The following is a 16,973-nucleotide window of genomic DNA, read 5'->3' on the forward strand; positions in this document are numbered from 1 at the left end:
AGGTCCTTAACCGATCAGTAGGATCGATATCTCCTCTCTTATGCAAGGAGGAAGAAAATGAGAGCTGCCAGCAGGCCACTGGTGTGAATGTGTCTGACCAATCAATCAGAAACAAACTTCATGAGGGTGGCCTGAGGGCACAATCTCCTCTAGCAGGCCGTGCTCGCTGCCTGGCACTATGGAGCCTGATCGGCATTTACTCATGCACTATAATGTCCTTAAAATAGAGAAAGTAGAAATGTTTTGGTGCCATTTATTCAGAAAGCAAATGAATATTTTCATTTTTATGTCAGTTCAGTGAAGCTAAATCTAAATTGCTTTGAAGAGAGATGACGGCCACTCATATGTTTTTAGCATGTTTAATTTTAGTGGTAATGCTCTTGACAGACATGGCTTCTTCATCAACACTTAGTGACATTTATGACCACGTCAGTCTTCCTTGAATAGATCTACACTAGTTTGGACCATTTCCAAAATGGTCTTCATTCCACTCTCAGTGAAAAGCTTCTCCGATAGGTTGAGATCATCAGGCATTATGTTGCTCAAGGACAGATCAATAGTCTTTGTTCCTGGGGTGAGTGCTGGATCTGGGCAAAACCCTGCAAGAAGACATTTGTAAATAAAGTTCATTCATGTGAGAAAGAATACATTTGATTAATCTATGAACTTATCAAACATGGCGGTTACAAAAATATAAAGAGTACAGTGGCTTGCAAAAGTATTTGGCCCCCTTGAACTTTCCCACATTTTGTCACATTACAGCCACAAACATGAATCAGTTTTACTGGAATTCCACATGAAAGACAAAGTGGTGTACATGTGAGGAGTGGAACGAAAATCATACATGATTCCAAACATTTTTTATAAATAAATAACTAAAAAGTGGATTTCAGTCTCTAAATGTGCAAAGCTGGTAGAGACATACCCTAAAAGACTGGCAGCTGTAATTGGAGCAAAAGGTGGTTCCACAAAGTATCCGGTTGTTCAGTCTGACGTCACTAGCCGTGTCTGGGTCTAAACTCCGCTGCAGGTCCATATATCAAACGATCACTATGGCATTACTGAGAGTTGAAAAACTGTCTAAAGTCTTTCATCTTTAATAAAATGATCAGTGTTCTGCTCTACCAGGTGTAACAATTGAGTTTAACATCCAGGCATCCATGAAAACGGAATTTATGACATTTAACGGAGTTAGAAGTTAGCAGGGAGTTAGCTCGCTAGCTTCTATCTAAATACAATATAGCATGTCCTGACTGTGGGGTTTTGGAAACAAATTAAAACGTACAGCTCTGTTATCACTTCCAGCATAAATGAAGACAGAAAACTAAACAGCAGTGACGTTTGTAGGGTTACTGAAGTTGGGCTAGCTGGTATATAATGATGTGCTACGTGACCGCTAGCGACAGAGCTATGTTAGCATAATATAAACAAGCTAACTTTTTTTCCACTCAATAAAAGTTAGCGTGAGTGCTCTCGGTGGTCAGGAACAAATGTAATCGCATGGCAGGATGCTGTAAAAGGACCAAACTTCAGCCAGGAGAACAACTGAGATAATCCATCCACAATACGAGGTTAGTCATTCATATACTGCTGCATGGGCTGGGCTGTAGTTACATCCTAAGGTTTTAAAAACTGAGCTTAAATAAATGATTAGCGGTAATAAAAGCTGAGGGAGGTCAGTGATCACTGACTGTTTTAGGAGCTTTTTGAGATCAAATAGAAGAAAATACATAACATTAAACATGTTAACAACACAAAAGCCATATTAAACGCAGACTACTTTAGACCCAGAAGTAGGATTCGTCGCGTCATCACTGAACAACCGGATAGACTCAGGGGGCTTAATAATTATGCACACCCCACTTTGCAGTTATTTATTTGTAAAAAATGTTTGGAATCATGTATGATTTTCCTTCCACTTCTCACATGTACAACACTTTATATTGGTCTTTCACGTGGAATTCCAATAAAATTGATTCATGTTTGTGGCTGTGGAAATGTGGAAAAGTTCAAGGGGGCCGAATACTTTTGCAAGCCACTTTATAAAGATAATATTAGACTGAAGAAGTAATATTCAGTTCAACTGCAGTTTCTAAGCTTTCATATTATATAAAGGTTCATACCCTTTTCTGAATCCAAGATAGCAGGGGATTCTAGGTTCAGACACTCTGCCTGCTTTGTAAACTCTTCCAACTCAGCAGCAGACACTTTAACTCTCCTACCTGAGAGACAGAAAAGTGTTAGCACGGGGCCTACACAGTGACACCAAGTAAATAAAAAGATTAAAACACAAAGAAACAACTGTTGCTGTTACTACTTCAGGACCTGGACCACTTGCTGTAATTGAAGCAACCATGATATTGAAGGAGAATTTGTGGCCGTGAGCACATGAGCAAAGCCACGTCTAAATGGCTTTTAAAATCCGTTCATGCTTGAAAATCCAATCCAGTACGGCTCAATTGAAGGGATTCTACATAGTAGAGTTTTGAAAAAAATACTCATTGCCAATCACTGCAAATGCTTGATTTCAGTTCTTGCTAACCAGTTGTTAGATTTAGAGACAATTACAATTTCACACAGTAAATGAAATATTTCTTTAAGAACTGTGTTTTGTATTTTCTTGGGTTATCTTTGTCAAATATACAAATTTATTTGATGATCTGAAACATGTAAGTGTGCCTAGTACACAAAATAGAGAGAAACCAGGAAGAGGGCAAATACATTCACATCACTGCACTTTATTCTTGATGCTTTATTCTTTTTAAATTTGTTTTCTGAAAAAATGCCTTTAGTGGGCAACTATTATTTGTAACTGGTATTTCAAAGGGCAGTGTTTGGATTTGATTCATTAATGCAGGGGAAACCACTATTCAATGATTAATCACTGTTTTAACTTGGAAATTAGTCACCAGCATTTCTTTCAGCTATAATAAATTAAATGCATGAAGCTGGACCATAAAAAATACTTAAGTACTTTGACATTACATTATTTAGGTGTGTCATTGTTCTTACTCAGGAGCTGGAGAGCTTTAACTGTGGTTCTTCCAATGGTGTTATTTGAGTAGATAACAAGGCAGTCAGGGCAGCCAGTATTCAGCAGGAAAGCAGAATATTGGTAATTGTGCACTGTGGACAGATGACAGATGATGGCCACGCTTCATATCCTTTTAGCATTGGTAAGGGTGCAGTGTGCAAATACACACCAATCGATATAATGAAAGTGTTGTGGCAATGCTAGGCACAAAGTCTAAATCTGCCCATATGGAAAAGAAATAGTAAAAACATATATGATTTACTCATGAAAGTGGCCACTTTCTCATTACTTTCATATATTTTTTTAGTAAGTATACAAAACATACAAGTTTCATTGTATAATTTTTCAAGGGATCTTATATGTGTTTTCACTCTTATATTCTTTTCATACAAGTTTCATACAAGACAGATAAAAACTTTATAAGATTTATATATATCTTTTCCATATGGGTGGTCATCCAAATGTTTGTTCCCTCAGTAATACTCACCCATATTGAAAGTGTTGTTAACCAAAGTCATGTTGGTTTTCAATGTGAAGCACATGCCCATCCTTTTAGAAGATAAAGAGATTTCTAAATTCGGATTATTTGAAAACAGTATCAGTTCAGGCAAGGTTTTATCATTTTTATTACATTTTTTGAATATGAAGATTATTGAACGTATTAGCCTCATTGGCAGCAGTGATGTTCATCCAGGCGGTCTCCACAAGCATCTTCGTCAGCATTTTGGATCCAGGTATGCCTGTGCTCTCTGCTATTTGTGTCCATTTTCCCACCAGCTGAAACAGATGGTGTATAATATACAGGGGGTAAAATAAGTATTGAAAACATCACCAGATTTCTCAGTACATACATTTCTAAAGGTGCTATTGACGTAAAATTCTATCCAGATGTCAGTAACAATCCAGCCAGTCCACACATGCAAATGTAACCTGGTGTTAAAAATGGGATTAAAAGTATAAATATTCATACTCTCACAATGGGAATAAATATTGATAAAAACAAAGTTAATTATAATAAATACTGATAAAAAGCATGTAAACATAAGTTTAATTAATATGTACATATGTATATGTAATATATAAATGGTGTGGGGTAAGTCCTTTAGTGTGTTTGTTAGATCCACTGAGCGACCAATCATTGGCCGGTCTGACCCTCCCCCAGTCTGTGTGTGCTGCTCAGACACCTGTGTGTGCCTTCGTGTGCCAGTCAGATACACCAGAGACACAGACGGTAAAAGATCCGCTTACTCGTGCAGCAAAGAAGCTAGCTGGATAGTGAAAGTCCTTTTTCGGTGAGAATAATAAGAGTGATACTGTATTCCAGAGGCCGTGAGCCAGCGTGAGCACTGTGAAGCCCCGTGTAGCATTTGTTGCTTCACATGGTCAAGTTTTTTCCCTTTGCTTATTTGGATTGGATTGGTTTTGAGGACCTGAGAAGAATCGAGGATCCCTTTTCCAGTACTGGATGGCGAGCCCAGCCCAAAGAGCCAGATGAACTGGTAGATTGTAACCCGACTGGTTACAAACACACTGAGTGACTAGTGAACACTGAAAGACTGAAATTGACTTTTTAAAAAAAGACACAAAAGAAAATATATCCTTGGGTCGACCATTTGTGGGGTTTATTTTATTTTATTTTGTTCTCAAGAAGCGCGCTCTACTTTTGTTAAATGTGCATGTGATACCCACTAATGTGTGATCACATTTATGTGAATTAATTTAAGTAATTTCACTTTCAATGTAAGTGATATTTCCATTTGGAAATGCCCTAAATAACTACAGTAATTGTAACAGGAAACTTGGTAACTACCCTGGGATATTTGTAGTGGACGCTTCATTTTTATACCAATAGGTGGCAGTGTGAGACCATGGTTTGGCCTGTTGTTAGCAGCCTGAAGCGCATGCTCCGCGCTGTTTTCTCATAATGGCGGAGTATTCAGGAAACGGCAAGCCACGTCTCCCTGTCTGATCATTTCTTTCCTGTTTACAGGTTCGTATCGTGCCCGAAATAGAATATAATAGCAATCACATCCATTATATAGCATAGACTAACCATTACGGTTGGAAAGTGAAAGCGTACAACATTGTGTAGTACAGTAAATTACACTTTTGTAAGTATTTGTTTACGGCTTTAGCAGCATGCTAAGGTTAGCATGTTAGTTTGGGTCGCACACCTCCTATGCTCTGTGATGTTAGTGATCGGCTCCACCGTTATCCTGTATTGTTTTAGTATCTTGTTTCTGCCATAAAGTGTTTCCGTGAATTCAGTGCACATGTCAAGATGGTGCTGATTATACCATTCTTTCAAGCTATTTGAGATTTATAGATTTGTCTTGTTGGAATTCATTTTGAACCAAGTCTTACAAGAAAATTGGTCATGTTTATAACATTGGAATGTGTTATGGAGAATGTGTGTGTGAGCTATGTTAAGAATAAGTAAATACACAGTTGTAATACTGTAAAAGTAATGAAAGGAGTGCATAATTGTGAATTTTAATAAATAATGGCGGAGTATTCAGGAAACGGCAAGCCACGTCTCCCTGTCTGATCATTTCTTTCCTGTTTACAGGACACATATATAGCTGTCTACAGGTGCTGCCACCCGGTACCTGTAACAGTTTTCTGGGGGCTCGTCCGGGATCAGTCCTGCCTTTGAGGCTGGGAGCTGATCCAGTAATACCGGTACTTTGGGCCAAGAGTGGCAAGAAAACACCGACAAGTCCAGTCTGCTGGTTGTTACCTACACCTGCTGCTGCCTGATGGAGAATAGATGCTACTGATTGTGCAGGAAATGCATTGGCCATGTGTCACAACTAGCGCAATGGACAAGTAGTAAGGAAAAAAAGATAAATAAGGACTGCTTGGTGCTGCTTGGTGCTGCTTGGTGCTCGGACCATCCCCCATCAAGGCAAAAACTGTACGAAAGCTGACATTGTGTGACCCACTGCAAGGGATAGGGAAGCAACCATGGCGGAAGGTGAGAGGAGGAGCTTGGTGTGGGCCATCAAGAAAGACCTTCTCACCCTCTCTGCTGATGAACTGTTCCAGATTGCCAAGTCTCTGGGTCCAGTGCCAGGAGTGGATCAGTCTTGCCTTAAGTCAGGGGATGAAGACAGCTGCTTCGAGTACATCAGTGGTTTCATGTGCAGTAAGGCTTTATTAGAGTCAGAAGATCAGGGCATGTCACACTTATTGTCACTGAAAGATGTTGTTGATGCTGTTACCCAGGGTCATGTTTCTGATTTGCAGATACAGGCTGCCACTGGTAATGATTCATGTGATCTATGTCCAAATGCTCAGCCTCATGATGTCAGTGTTGAAATGAGTCCAACTAATGCAATGTTTTTAGAAGATGGTCATAATAGTGGTACAGAAGTAACTGACAGTGTGACCCAGAATACCAGCTCTACTGCTGTTTCCCAACGTGATATAGAACTACAAAAAATACTCTTCAGTTACGAAGAGCTCTCTAAGAAAATTAAGCAGTACATGCCCACATCAGGTTCTCAACTCACCTCTCAGACACCATCACAGGCTCATTGTAGAAGCACACCACACAATGACAGCTTAGTTGAAACTCAAGCACCCATGAGACATGACAAGGTGGTGTCCCTAAGAGACTTGTCTTACCTCCATCGCAGGGAGTTTAAGATTCACGGGGGCCAGATTGGAGACCAGGGATCAGACATCAGTTATAACAGCATCTGCCGCCAGATTGAAGAGGGTCTCAAAGAACAGTTTAATGATGCCGAAATTGTGAGGGCTGTCATGAGAGTTATCAAACCTGGTAATTTCAAAGACATGCTAATGAACAAGGATGAACTGACAGTAGAGGAGCTTAAAGACTTCCTCCATTCTCACCTTGGTGAGCAAAACAACACAGAACTCTTCCAGGAACTCATGTGCACCAAACAAAGTGACAGTGAGACACCACAACAGTTTCTGTATCGAGTCATAGGTCTCAAACAAAAGATCTTGCTCACCTCGAAACATACCAACTCAGATGTAAAGTACTCAGCCAGTACAGTTCAGGATGTATTTCTTCATACTGTGTATCAAGGACTGGGCCACAAACATAGTGACATTCGTAGAGAGTTAAAGCCACTCCTTGCAGATGCCAATGTCACAGATGAGACTATCCTTAAACAAATGAAGAAAGTAATGAGTGATGAAAGTGAAAGACAGCGTCGTCTAGGATCAGTCACCCGTCAGAGAAACACCAATGTGCACAGCACACAAGTTGAGATTAACGGTATGCAGTGTCCTGTATTGAAAGAGGAAAATGCAGGAAAAAGACCTAAGGTGGATATGATCCAGCAGCTGTCAGAGAAAGTCGAAAAACTTGCAAGCATTGTTGAACAAATGACACAGTCACTACAAATAACAGCTGAACAGAGCAGCCAGTACAAGAAAATCAAAACCGATCACCACAGAGAAAGAAAGTATGGCTGTGAAAAGTGCATAGAACAAGACCGCCCCGACTGTCCCCACTGTTTTCACTGTGGTGAGGAAGGCCACCGCGCAGTTGGCTGCATGAAGAAAACAATACGTCAGGGAAACGGGAGCCGGTCCCTGTCACGGGACAAACAGTGACCGTGTCCCACTCTCCGTCCCAATCTGACCTATGTAGTACTAGTGAGACTGTTGCTGTAAGTTTGGCAAAGTGTGACGCTGACACCAAACATAATGTAGTGCCAACCCAGAGACAGAATAGCCAAGAAAATAAATCTGCTATACTTCTTGGCAGTTCACCCAACAGTAAAAGTGAAAAATTAGCCAAACTAATTGGAAAAAAAGCGCTCACCCAGTGCCATCTAAATGGTTTAGCAGTTAGTGCTTTGTTGGACACGGGAGCTCAAGTGAGCATGATTGACAGAGAGTGGAAAAATAAGTATCTACCAGATACACCTGTAAGGTCACTTGATGAAGTCATTGATAATGAAGAAGAGTTAAAAGTCCGTGCTGTGAATGGTGACACTCTCCCATTTGATGGCTGGGTGCCAATCACAGTTAATTTGAGAGGGAATGAAGACCCTAATTTGTCAATAACTGTGCCTTTTCTTGTAAGCAGTTTTGTTTTGGAGAGACCGCTGCTGGGTTTCAATGTGATGGAGGAACTTGTGCAGGAACAACCAGGACGGTTCATGCCAACTCTCGTCACCCTGCTTTGCAATGCCATGTCAATACCAACAGAAAAGGCAGAGCTCCTGGTAAACCTCATCAAGGCTGATGAAGCCCCTGCACAATGTGGACGCCTGCGGACTGGCAGGTATGACACCCTTATTCCAGCGGGTCAGGTGATTTGGGTTAAGTGTCCAGTCTCACCTGCCATGAACCTGTCCGAATCTGTTTTCCTCTTTGAGCCTGATGATAACAACACACAGCTTGCTGAGCTAGATGTCTGTGAAGGACTGCTTGAAGTGCAAAGCACCAAGAGGCCCTTTGTAGAGGTACCTGTGGGCAACAACACAAAACATAACATCACACTACCAAGGAAAACAGCCCTTGGCAGTATTCATTCTGTTGAGAAGGTGATTACAATGGACTCACTAGGAGAATCTAAGCCCACAGTGACAGCCAATAGTGCCACCTCTACATCTACTCATACCAACTTACCCCTATGGCAGCCTCCTGTCGACATCAGCCATCTTAATGAGGAACAACAGGCAAAAGTTAACAAAATGCTTTGCGAGGAAGCTGGGGCTTTTGCTCGTGACAGTAGTGATATAGGATGCATACCCAGTTTGCAAATGGCAATCAACTTGAAAGATGATATCCCTGTTCAGAAAACCTACTCATCCATCCCTAAGCCACTTTTTAAAGAGGTTAAAGAGTACATACAAGAACTTTTGGTAAGAGGCTGGATAGTAAAGTCTCAGTCCCCGTACGCCGCCCCAGTCGTCTGTGTCAGAAAGAAAGATGGCAGTTTACGCTTATGCATAGACTATCGCCTTCTGAACAAAAAGACTGTTCCTGATCGACACCCACTGCCCAGGATACAGGATCTGATTGATACTCTGGGTGGGTACTCATGGTTTAGCATCTTAGACCAAGGAAAAGCTTACCACCAGGGTTTTGTAGCTGAGGGCTCTCGCCACCTCACTGCCTTCATAACACCATGGGGTCTTTATGAATGGGTTCGCATCCCATTTGGTCTCACAAATGCCCCAGCTGCTTTTCAGCGGAGCATGGAAGAGATGCTTGGCTCTCTTAGAGATGAATGTTGCATCCCATACCTCGACGATGTACTTTGCTATGCAAAAACATTTGACGACCATGTTGAGACCCTCCGCAAGGTTCTCCAGGCACTCCAAGAACATGGAGTAAAATTGAGGCCGGAGAAATGTGACCTCTTCAAACAAGAAGTCAGATATGTGGGTCGGCTTGTGTCCGCTGAAGGAGTCAGAATAGACCCGGCAGACCTGGAGGCTGTCAAAACCCTGACATCTAAGACACCTCAAACAGTTGGTGATGTGAGGAAGCTGGCAGGCTTTCTAAGCTACTACCGCTCGTATATCCAGGATTTTTCCCAGATAGCTAAACCAATCTATGAACTCCTTCAGACCAAGCCAGGCAAAACTCAGTGTCCAAAATCTGTGAGAAACAGCAAACACTCACAGCTGTCCTCTCGAGAGCACGTTGAGTGGACTCTAAAACACCAGAGAGCGTTAGAACAGTTGGTAACTCTCCTCACCAACCCCCCTGTTCTGACATATCCTGATTTTAGCCTGCCTTTCACATTGCATACAGATGCATCTGACCAGGGCTTAGGAGCTGTCCTGTATCAGCGTCAACATGGGAAATTGAGAGTAATTGGCTATGGATCTAGGACTCTGACACAAGCAGAACGCAATTACCACCTGCATAGTGGAAAATTAGAGTTCCTTGCGTTGAAATGGGCTGTATGTGAAAAATTCCGTGACTACCTGTACTATGCCCCACACTTCACAGTTTATACAGATAACAACCCCCTAACCTATGTAATGAGTACCGCAAAGTTAAACGCAGTGGGACATAGGTGGGTTGGAGAGCTCTCAGATTTCCGGTTCGACATCAGATACAGGCCAGGAAAGTCAAATGTAGACGCAGACACTCTTTCTCGTCTCCCCTTGGATATAGAGAAATATGAAACTGCTTGTACAGAGGGATTTCCAGATGAGGCAGTGAAGGCAGTCTGGGATGGAAGCCAGGTGGCCAGACAGAAAGATGTTGCTTGGGTAGCCATGCTCAATATCTCTTCTCTGGACCCCCATCAGCAGCCTCATATCAACTCGCTGAGCATCAGCCATGATGATCTAGTTAAAGCTCAAAGAGAGGATCCAGCCATTGGCCAAATCCTCAAGCTGAAACTAGATGGAGCAAAACTGACAGATGAAATACGCAAGATGGTAAGAGGAACTGCCCATAAACTCCTCCACGAGTGGGGTAAATTACATCTTGAAAATGACCTCTTGTATAGATGTACCAGTGACAGAAGACAATTAGTGCTTCCTGCCAAGTACAGGACTTTAGCATTAAGACATTTACATGACACGATGGGTCATGTTGGGACAGACCGAGTGCTACATCTCGCAAGGGACAGATTCTATTGGCCCTTTATGGCTAAGGACATTGAAGCCTATGTGACCCAGAAGTGTCCCTGTATCATGTCCAAGAAACCAGTAACACACGTCAGGGCTCCCATGGGTAGTATAAGATCGGACTACCCTTTAGAACTGGTGTGTATTGACTTTTTGCATTTGGAAGCCAGCCGTGGAGGGTATGAGTATATTCTCGTGGTAATTGACCATTTCACTAGATTTGCTCAAGCATACCCCACAAGGAACAAGAGTGGGAAAACAGCTGCTGAACGGATTTTCCAGGATTTCATACCCAGATTTGGATACCCATCCAAACTACATCACGACCAGGGTCGTGAATTTGAGAATGAACTGTTCAGGACACTACAGAAATTATCTGGTGTCGGACATTCTAGAACATCACCTTACCATCCTCAAAGTAACCCTTCAGAACGTCTCAACAGGACAATACTCCAGATGTTGAGAACATTAACCGAAAAGGAAAAAGTACAGTGGAAAGACCACCTCCCACATCTTGTACATGCGTACAACTGTACTCGACATGAGTCCACCGGCTACTCACCATTCTATCTCCTCTATGGACGACACCCGCATCTACCAGTTGATCTGCTGTTTGGATTGAAGGGGGAGAATGAAACATACTCACCTACAGGATATGCCAAGAAATGGGCCGAACGAATGTCGGAAGCTTATCGGATTGCTAGTGAAAATAGCAAGAAGTCTAGTGCAAGAGGCAAAATAACATATGATAAAAAGGCAAAAGGAGTCATGCTTAAGCCAGGAGACAGAGTTCTGGTCAGAAACCTCAGTGAGCGGGGAGGACCTGGCAAGTTGAGATCATATTGGGAGAGGACTATTTATATAGTAAAAGAGCAGCTAGCAGATAGCCCAGTTTACGTAGTCCATCCTGAAGCTGGAGACCCAAAAAGAACCCGAACATTGCATCGTAATCTGCTGTTACTTGTAAATGACTTACCTGTTCAAGTCACTCCCCCCCTGGCAAAGCCTGCGATTGGAAAGACAACACGCAACAGATGAAGGATGGAAAGATCTGCAGATGCACAAAGACAAACAGACATGTGGGATAACTCTGACAGCGGTTCTGAGAGTGATTGCTCGGGGTACTGGCTAAGAGCACCTGTTGAAAGGACCGTGAGAAGGAACCTGGACCATGAGCAACACCCTGCATCTCAGTCATACCAGACCAAAGAACCTATTAGAGTGACAACAAACACAAAAAATGGACATTCACCTGTGCAGACGATGGAAGACATACTGACTATGCCTGAGCATTCACCATCCGTCAGCATTGAACAATTCGAAGAGGAAACTGGGAGAGAATGCTCACACCTGCCATGTTCTCTGAGAGAGGAGATGGAAGAAATGGAAGTGGGTAGTGACAACCTATCTGAACCCAGAGGGTCTGGTGAGGAGTGTGAAACTCATTCGCAGTCTAACGTACAGGTTCAACCACCGGGACATACTTGTACGGACATTAGAAGATCTACCCGTCACAGGAAACCACGACAGTTTCTGACTTATGAATCACTGGGTAAACCCTCAGTGCAGTCACATGCGGCAGTTAATCTAGTTGGGGAACGCACAGCACCACAGTTACCTGCCACAACCATACCATCATACACTGTATTTCCATACCCACCATTGGCAATTGTGCCGCCCATGTGTATGTCACAGTCACCAATGTACTGCACCCCAATACCATACTCACCATACCAGTATCACGCATCACTGACCCCATCTGCATACACACCACCCCCACTGCTTGTTTCATAACTACTTCTTGGACTGATAAGAGTTAATAAGAATTTGAGAAGCAAAAGTTCAAAATGTCATGATTTTGTGAATGTTGGGAGCCATTTTATTTTTGTCAGGGAGTGTGTGATACCCACTAATGTGTGATCACATTTATGTGAATTAATTTAAGTAATTTCACTTTCAATGTAAGTGATATTTCCATTTGGAAATGCCCTAAATAACTACAGTAATTGTAACAGGAAACTTGGTAACTACCCTGGGATATTTGTAGTGGACGCTTCATTTTTATACCAATAGGTGGCAGTGTGAGACCATGGTTTGGCCTGTTGTTAGCAGCCTGAAGCGCATGCTCCGCGCTGTTTTCTCATAATGGCGGAGTATTCAGGAAACGGCAAGCCACGTCTCCCTGTCTGATCATTTCTTTCCTGTTTACAGGTTCGTATCGTGCCCGAAATAGAATATAATAGCAATCACATCCATTATATAGCATAGACTAACCATTACGGTTGGAAAGTGAAAGCGTACAACATTGTGTAGTACAGTAAATTACACTTTTGTAAGTATTTGTTTACGGCTTTAGCAGCATGCTAAGGTTAGCATGTTAGTTTGGGTCGCACACCTCCTATGCTCTGTGATGTTAGTGATCGGCTCCACCGTTATCCTGTATTGTTTTAGTATCTTGTTTCTGCCATAAAGTGTTTCCGTGAATTCAGTGCACATGTCAAGATGGTGCTGATTATACCATTCTTTCAAGCTATTTGAGATTTATAGATTTGTCTTGTTGGAATTCATTTTGAACCAAGTCTTACAAGAAAATTGGTCATGTTTATAACATTGGAATGTGTTATGGAGAATGTGTGTGTGAGCTATGTTAAGAATAAGTAAATACACAGTTGTAATACTGTAAAAGTAATGAAAGGAGTGCATAATTGTGAATTTTAATAAATAATGGCGGAGTATTCAGGAAACGGCAAGCCACGTCTCCCTGTCTGATCATTTCTTTCCTGTTTACAGGACACATATATAGCTGTCTACAGGTGCTGCCACCCGGTACCTGTAACATGCACAACCTGCTGAACTTTAATAATTGCTAATAAATGCAATTGTGTTTTCTACACCTCAAGTCCTCTGTTGTCATACACCCTTGGCTCCTACAAATCTAGAACCTGTCTGATCTGGCCCATATTCCCCTTCTGTCCTCGTACTAAGGTTAAAGGTAACTATACTGCCCGTACTACATGCAAAGAAGGCAAGAAGTAGCACTAACAGGTCTTACATGCCCACTACTAGTATTGCACCACCAGTGTTACACAAAGAAATCAAACCATAGATGTTATGTGTAAGAATGAGAAATGAAAGAAGGAAAAAGTATTGAACACGTTTACTGAAATTGTATTTGATACTTCATGTAAAAGCTTTTGTTGGTAATGACAACCTCAAGACGCCTCCTAGCCGCAGGCATCGATCAGGTGTGATTTTGGTTCATTCTTCTACACAAACAGTCTTCAAATTTTGTTTTTGGATCATCGTCTTGCTGTAAGGTCCGTCAGCTTTTCATCTTCAACATCCTGGTAGATGGCAGCAGAACATTTTTCCATTCATCTTCCTCCATTTATATGAAACATTCCAGTGCCACATGATGAAAAACAGCCCCATACAACTCCAAACTTCACTTTTGGTATAATGTTTTTGGGGTGAGGCCTTTTGACCTCCAGACATGGCGTGTATTAAGGCATCAGTTCAGTTTTGGTCTCAACTGACCAGAGTATATTTTTCCCAGTATTTCACAGGCTTGTCTAAATGTTGTTCAGCAAACCTTAAACGTGCTTTAGTATGTTTTTTTTCTTCAGCAATTGAGTCTTGCATGGTGAGCGTGCATACAGGCCATGGCAGTTGAGAGGATTTCAAGTCTTTTTGTAGCTCTTCGCAAGTGCTCCTTGGCTCTTGGACAACTCTTCAGATAATTCTTTTCACTCCCCTGTCTGAAAACTGGTGGGGAGCAGCTGGTTCTGGATGCTTTATGGTGAAATTATGTTCTGTCCTGCCCCAACAGTGCTCACTGGAACCTTCAGTAATTTAGAAATTCTGCTGTAACCAATGCCATCAATTTGTTTTGCAACAATAAGATTATGAAGGTCATGATATGTTTTTTGTGTGACACCTTCTTCTTCTTGTAAGTATTATTGGCAGTTGGCAAACAACTGCATGGTGCATTTCCACCACCACTGGTATGGAGTGTGGACAGGATTAAAAATAAATAAATAAAATTTTAAAAAAAATTTTTTAAAAGCAACCTACTTCATATCCTTCCAAAGAATATTCCTTCTCTCAAAAACTGAAACAAAGCCTGATAACTTTTATTCCCCGACTCCTTTTGTAATAACTTAATAAGATCCAATTTCATGTTAATGTTACTGAGACTTCAAACCAGTTGTGTCCTCTCTACCTTCCGACACTGCAAAATAACATGCTCCAAAGTTTCCTCCTCTCCACAACAATCACATTTCCCTGAATTATGTTTCCCTATCAAGAATAGTATAGAATTCAATCCTGTATGTCCAAATCTCAGTCTTGACACCACCACCTCCTCTCGCCTACTCCTTCCTGTGGCTCTCCTTACTCCCACCCCCCTTTGAATTTTATATAACCACCTTCCCCACCTTTCTTCTTACCACTGTTTCTGCCATCTACCCCTCATTTCTAGCTTAATAATACTCTTAACTTCCACCTGACCAAAACTCACTGCCAGATCAACTATCCTATGATTAGTGGCTTCTTTTGCTAACCTATCCTCTGCTTCATTCCCCCTTACCCCATAGTGAGCTGGGACCCATACAAACACTACTGACAGACAGATATGTATTCTGAAAAGAGTTTGCTGAATCTCTATTAAAATATCTGATCTACCTTCCGAATGACCTTTCTGTAGACTGACCAAGGCTGCTCTTGAATCTGAACAAATAATTGCTTTCAACGGCCTCAACTCTTCCACCCATTGAACCGCTAATAGAATTGCTATCATTTCTCCTGTAAACACAGACAATCCATCATTAATCCTCTTCCTAATTACTACTGCTACCCCCACATGACTTAGCTGGATTCTTTGAAGCATCTGTATATACTTGCACATACCCACAATACTGTTCAGTGTAACCGTGAACTGAATTTGAGTGTAGACCGCCTGCCCTATCCTGACTCTTCTGGTGCAATAAAGCAAAATCTACAGTTGCTTCAGGAAGTATCCGTGGAGTGATTGCAGGCCACGGCACTCGCTGGCATATGTCTAACTGATCTAATTTAAGTTCTCTAGCTCTTCCCCCACCACCCATCCAAAGCTCTTTAACTTCCTCCTGCCTTTCTCCCAGCAAGGTTTAAGTACTTCTAGTGTAGGGTGATCCTTCCGCTGACCCTGTAAGTTTGCCCAATAAATCAATCTAAGCTGTTCCCTCCTCAGCCCTAGTGTCATTTTCTCCATCTCCACCTGCAAAGTTACAGTAGGAGTTTGTGTGACACCTTGGTAATGAGACATCTTTTTATAGGCCATCAGTTAGAATAGAACCAACTGATATTAATTTGCACTAGGGGGCAGGATTGCTTTCTAATTGCTGATAGATTTCAGCTGGTGTCATGACGTTCCATGCCTTTTTGCAACTTCCTTTCTTCATGTGTTCAATAGTTTTCCTTGTGTCATCTTATTATAACACATAGCTTAATTTATGGACATTGATGATTTTACTTCTTTGTATGTGTGGACTGGATGGGTGGTTACCCACATCTGGTGTAAATTTCATGTAAATTTGGTGACATGTTCAAAACTTATTTTACTCAGCGGAAAGTGATAAGTGAAAGGTGAGATAAGAGAGAGTCTGACCTGATTTCCGTGGATTTCACGAGGCTGGATTAGATTCTCACAGCTTGTCACAGGAGCTGAGTGTCCAAGAGACAGAAGACCGAGCACAGCTACAGCAACGTGAACAAACTCCATCATGGCTCATCTGCTGATAGTGTGGGTTCAGACTTTGAAGTGTGTTTTAGACATACGAGACTCAGCCCAGTTTAGGTGACATATTGCTCAATTGTTTACTTATGTGTTGTAATCGTACTTAAAAGAACATAACAGACATATTTACTCTGTGGCAGTACAGTCAGGGGGGTTATTTAAATGTGTTGCGGCAATGCCACCTAAGGGATTTTCACCCCTAGGAAATAAAAAGATTGAAAATGTAACAAATTAAATTAAAAGCTACCTGGATTTGAAAGCACATCCTGGCAAGAGAGATGGATTCAATGATAAAAAGAACACTTTATTGAAAGTAGTACAATAAAAAGTTAAATGGAATGGAAAGACTGTCTTTCAGCCTAATAGTGTCCTCAAATCAGTGCCAAGAAATGTCTTGATGAATGCTCAATCATCCAGGTAAGTAAATCCCAAAACATTGATTCTGTTCATCTGGACATGTTTTTATGTTTTTATAAATAAAGGAACTGACCTCACAGCCCATTGCTCATTCAGTGGACTATAGTTTCATGCAAATGTGTTTATAAGCAGGGGTGCACATAAGTGGTCCGCAGGTGCGCATTCG

At 41.7% G+C, this 16,973-nt stretch overlaps 1 protein-coding gene across 2 annotated transcripts; it reads right to left on the reverse strand.

Moving 5' to 3' along the window:
* Nucleotides 1-343: 343 nt before the first annotated feature.
* Nucleotides 344-16,472, reverse strand: LOC113024095 (uncharacterized). 2 transcript variants are annotated; one of them, XM_026170749.2, is made up of 6 exons: nucleotides 16,262-16,472; nucleotides 3,666-3,811; nucleotides 3,522-3,583; nucleotides 3,013-3,126; nucleotides 2,124-2,222; nucleotides 344-599 (listed from the first exon to the last, which is right to left on the reverse strand). In XM_026170749.2, exons 1-6 carry the CDS (start codon nucleotides 16,376-16,378, stop codon nucleotides 430-432), a joined length of 708 nt encoding a protein of 235 aa, XP_026026534.1. In that variant the 5' UTR covers nucleotides 16,379-16,472; the 3' UTR covers nucleotides 344-429. The 2 variants fall into 2 exon arrangements, with proteins under 2 accessions (XP_026026534.1, XP_026026535.1); XM_026170750.2 differs by lacking the exon at nucleotides 3,013-3,126 and having other exon boundaries at nucleotides 16,262-16,470.
* Nucleotides 16,473-16,973: the final 501 nt, after the last annotated feature.

This window comes from Astatotilapia calliptera, chromosome 6 (assembly GCF_964374335.1).
Source record: "Astatotilapia calliptera chromosome 6, fAstCal68.1, whole genome shotgun sequence".
NCBI classification, from domain to species: Eukaryota; Metazoa; Chordata; class Actinopteri; order Cichliformes; family Cichlidae; genus Astatotilapia; species Astatotilapia calliptera.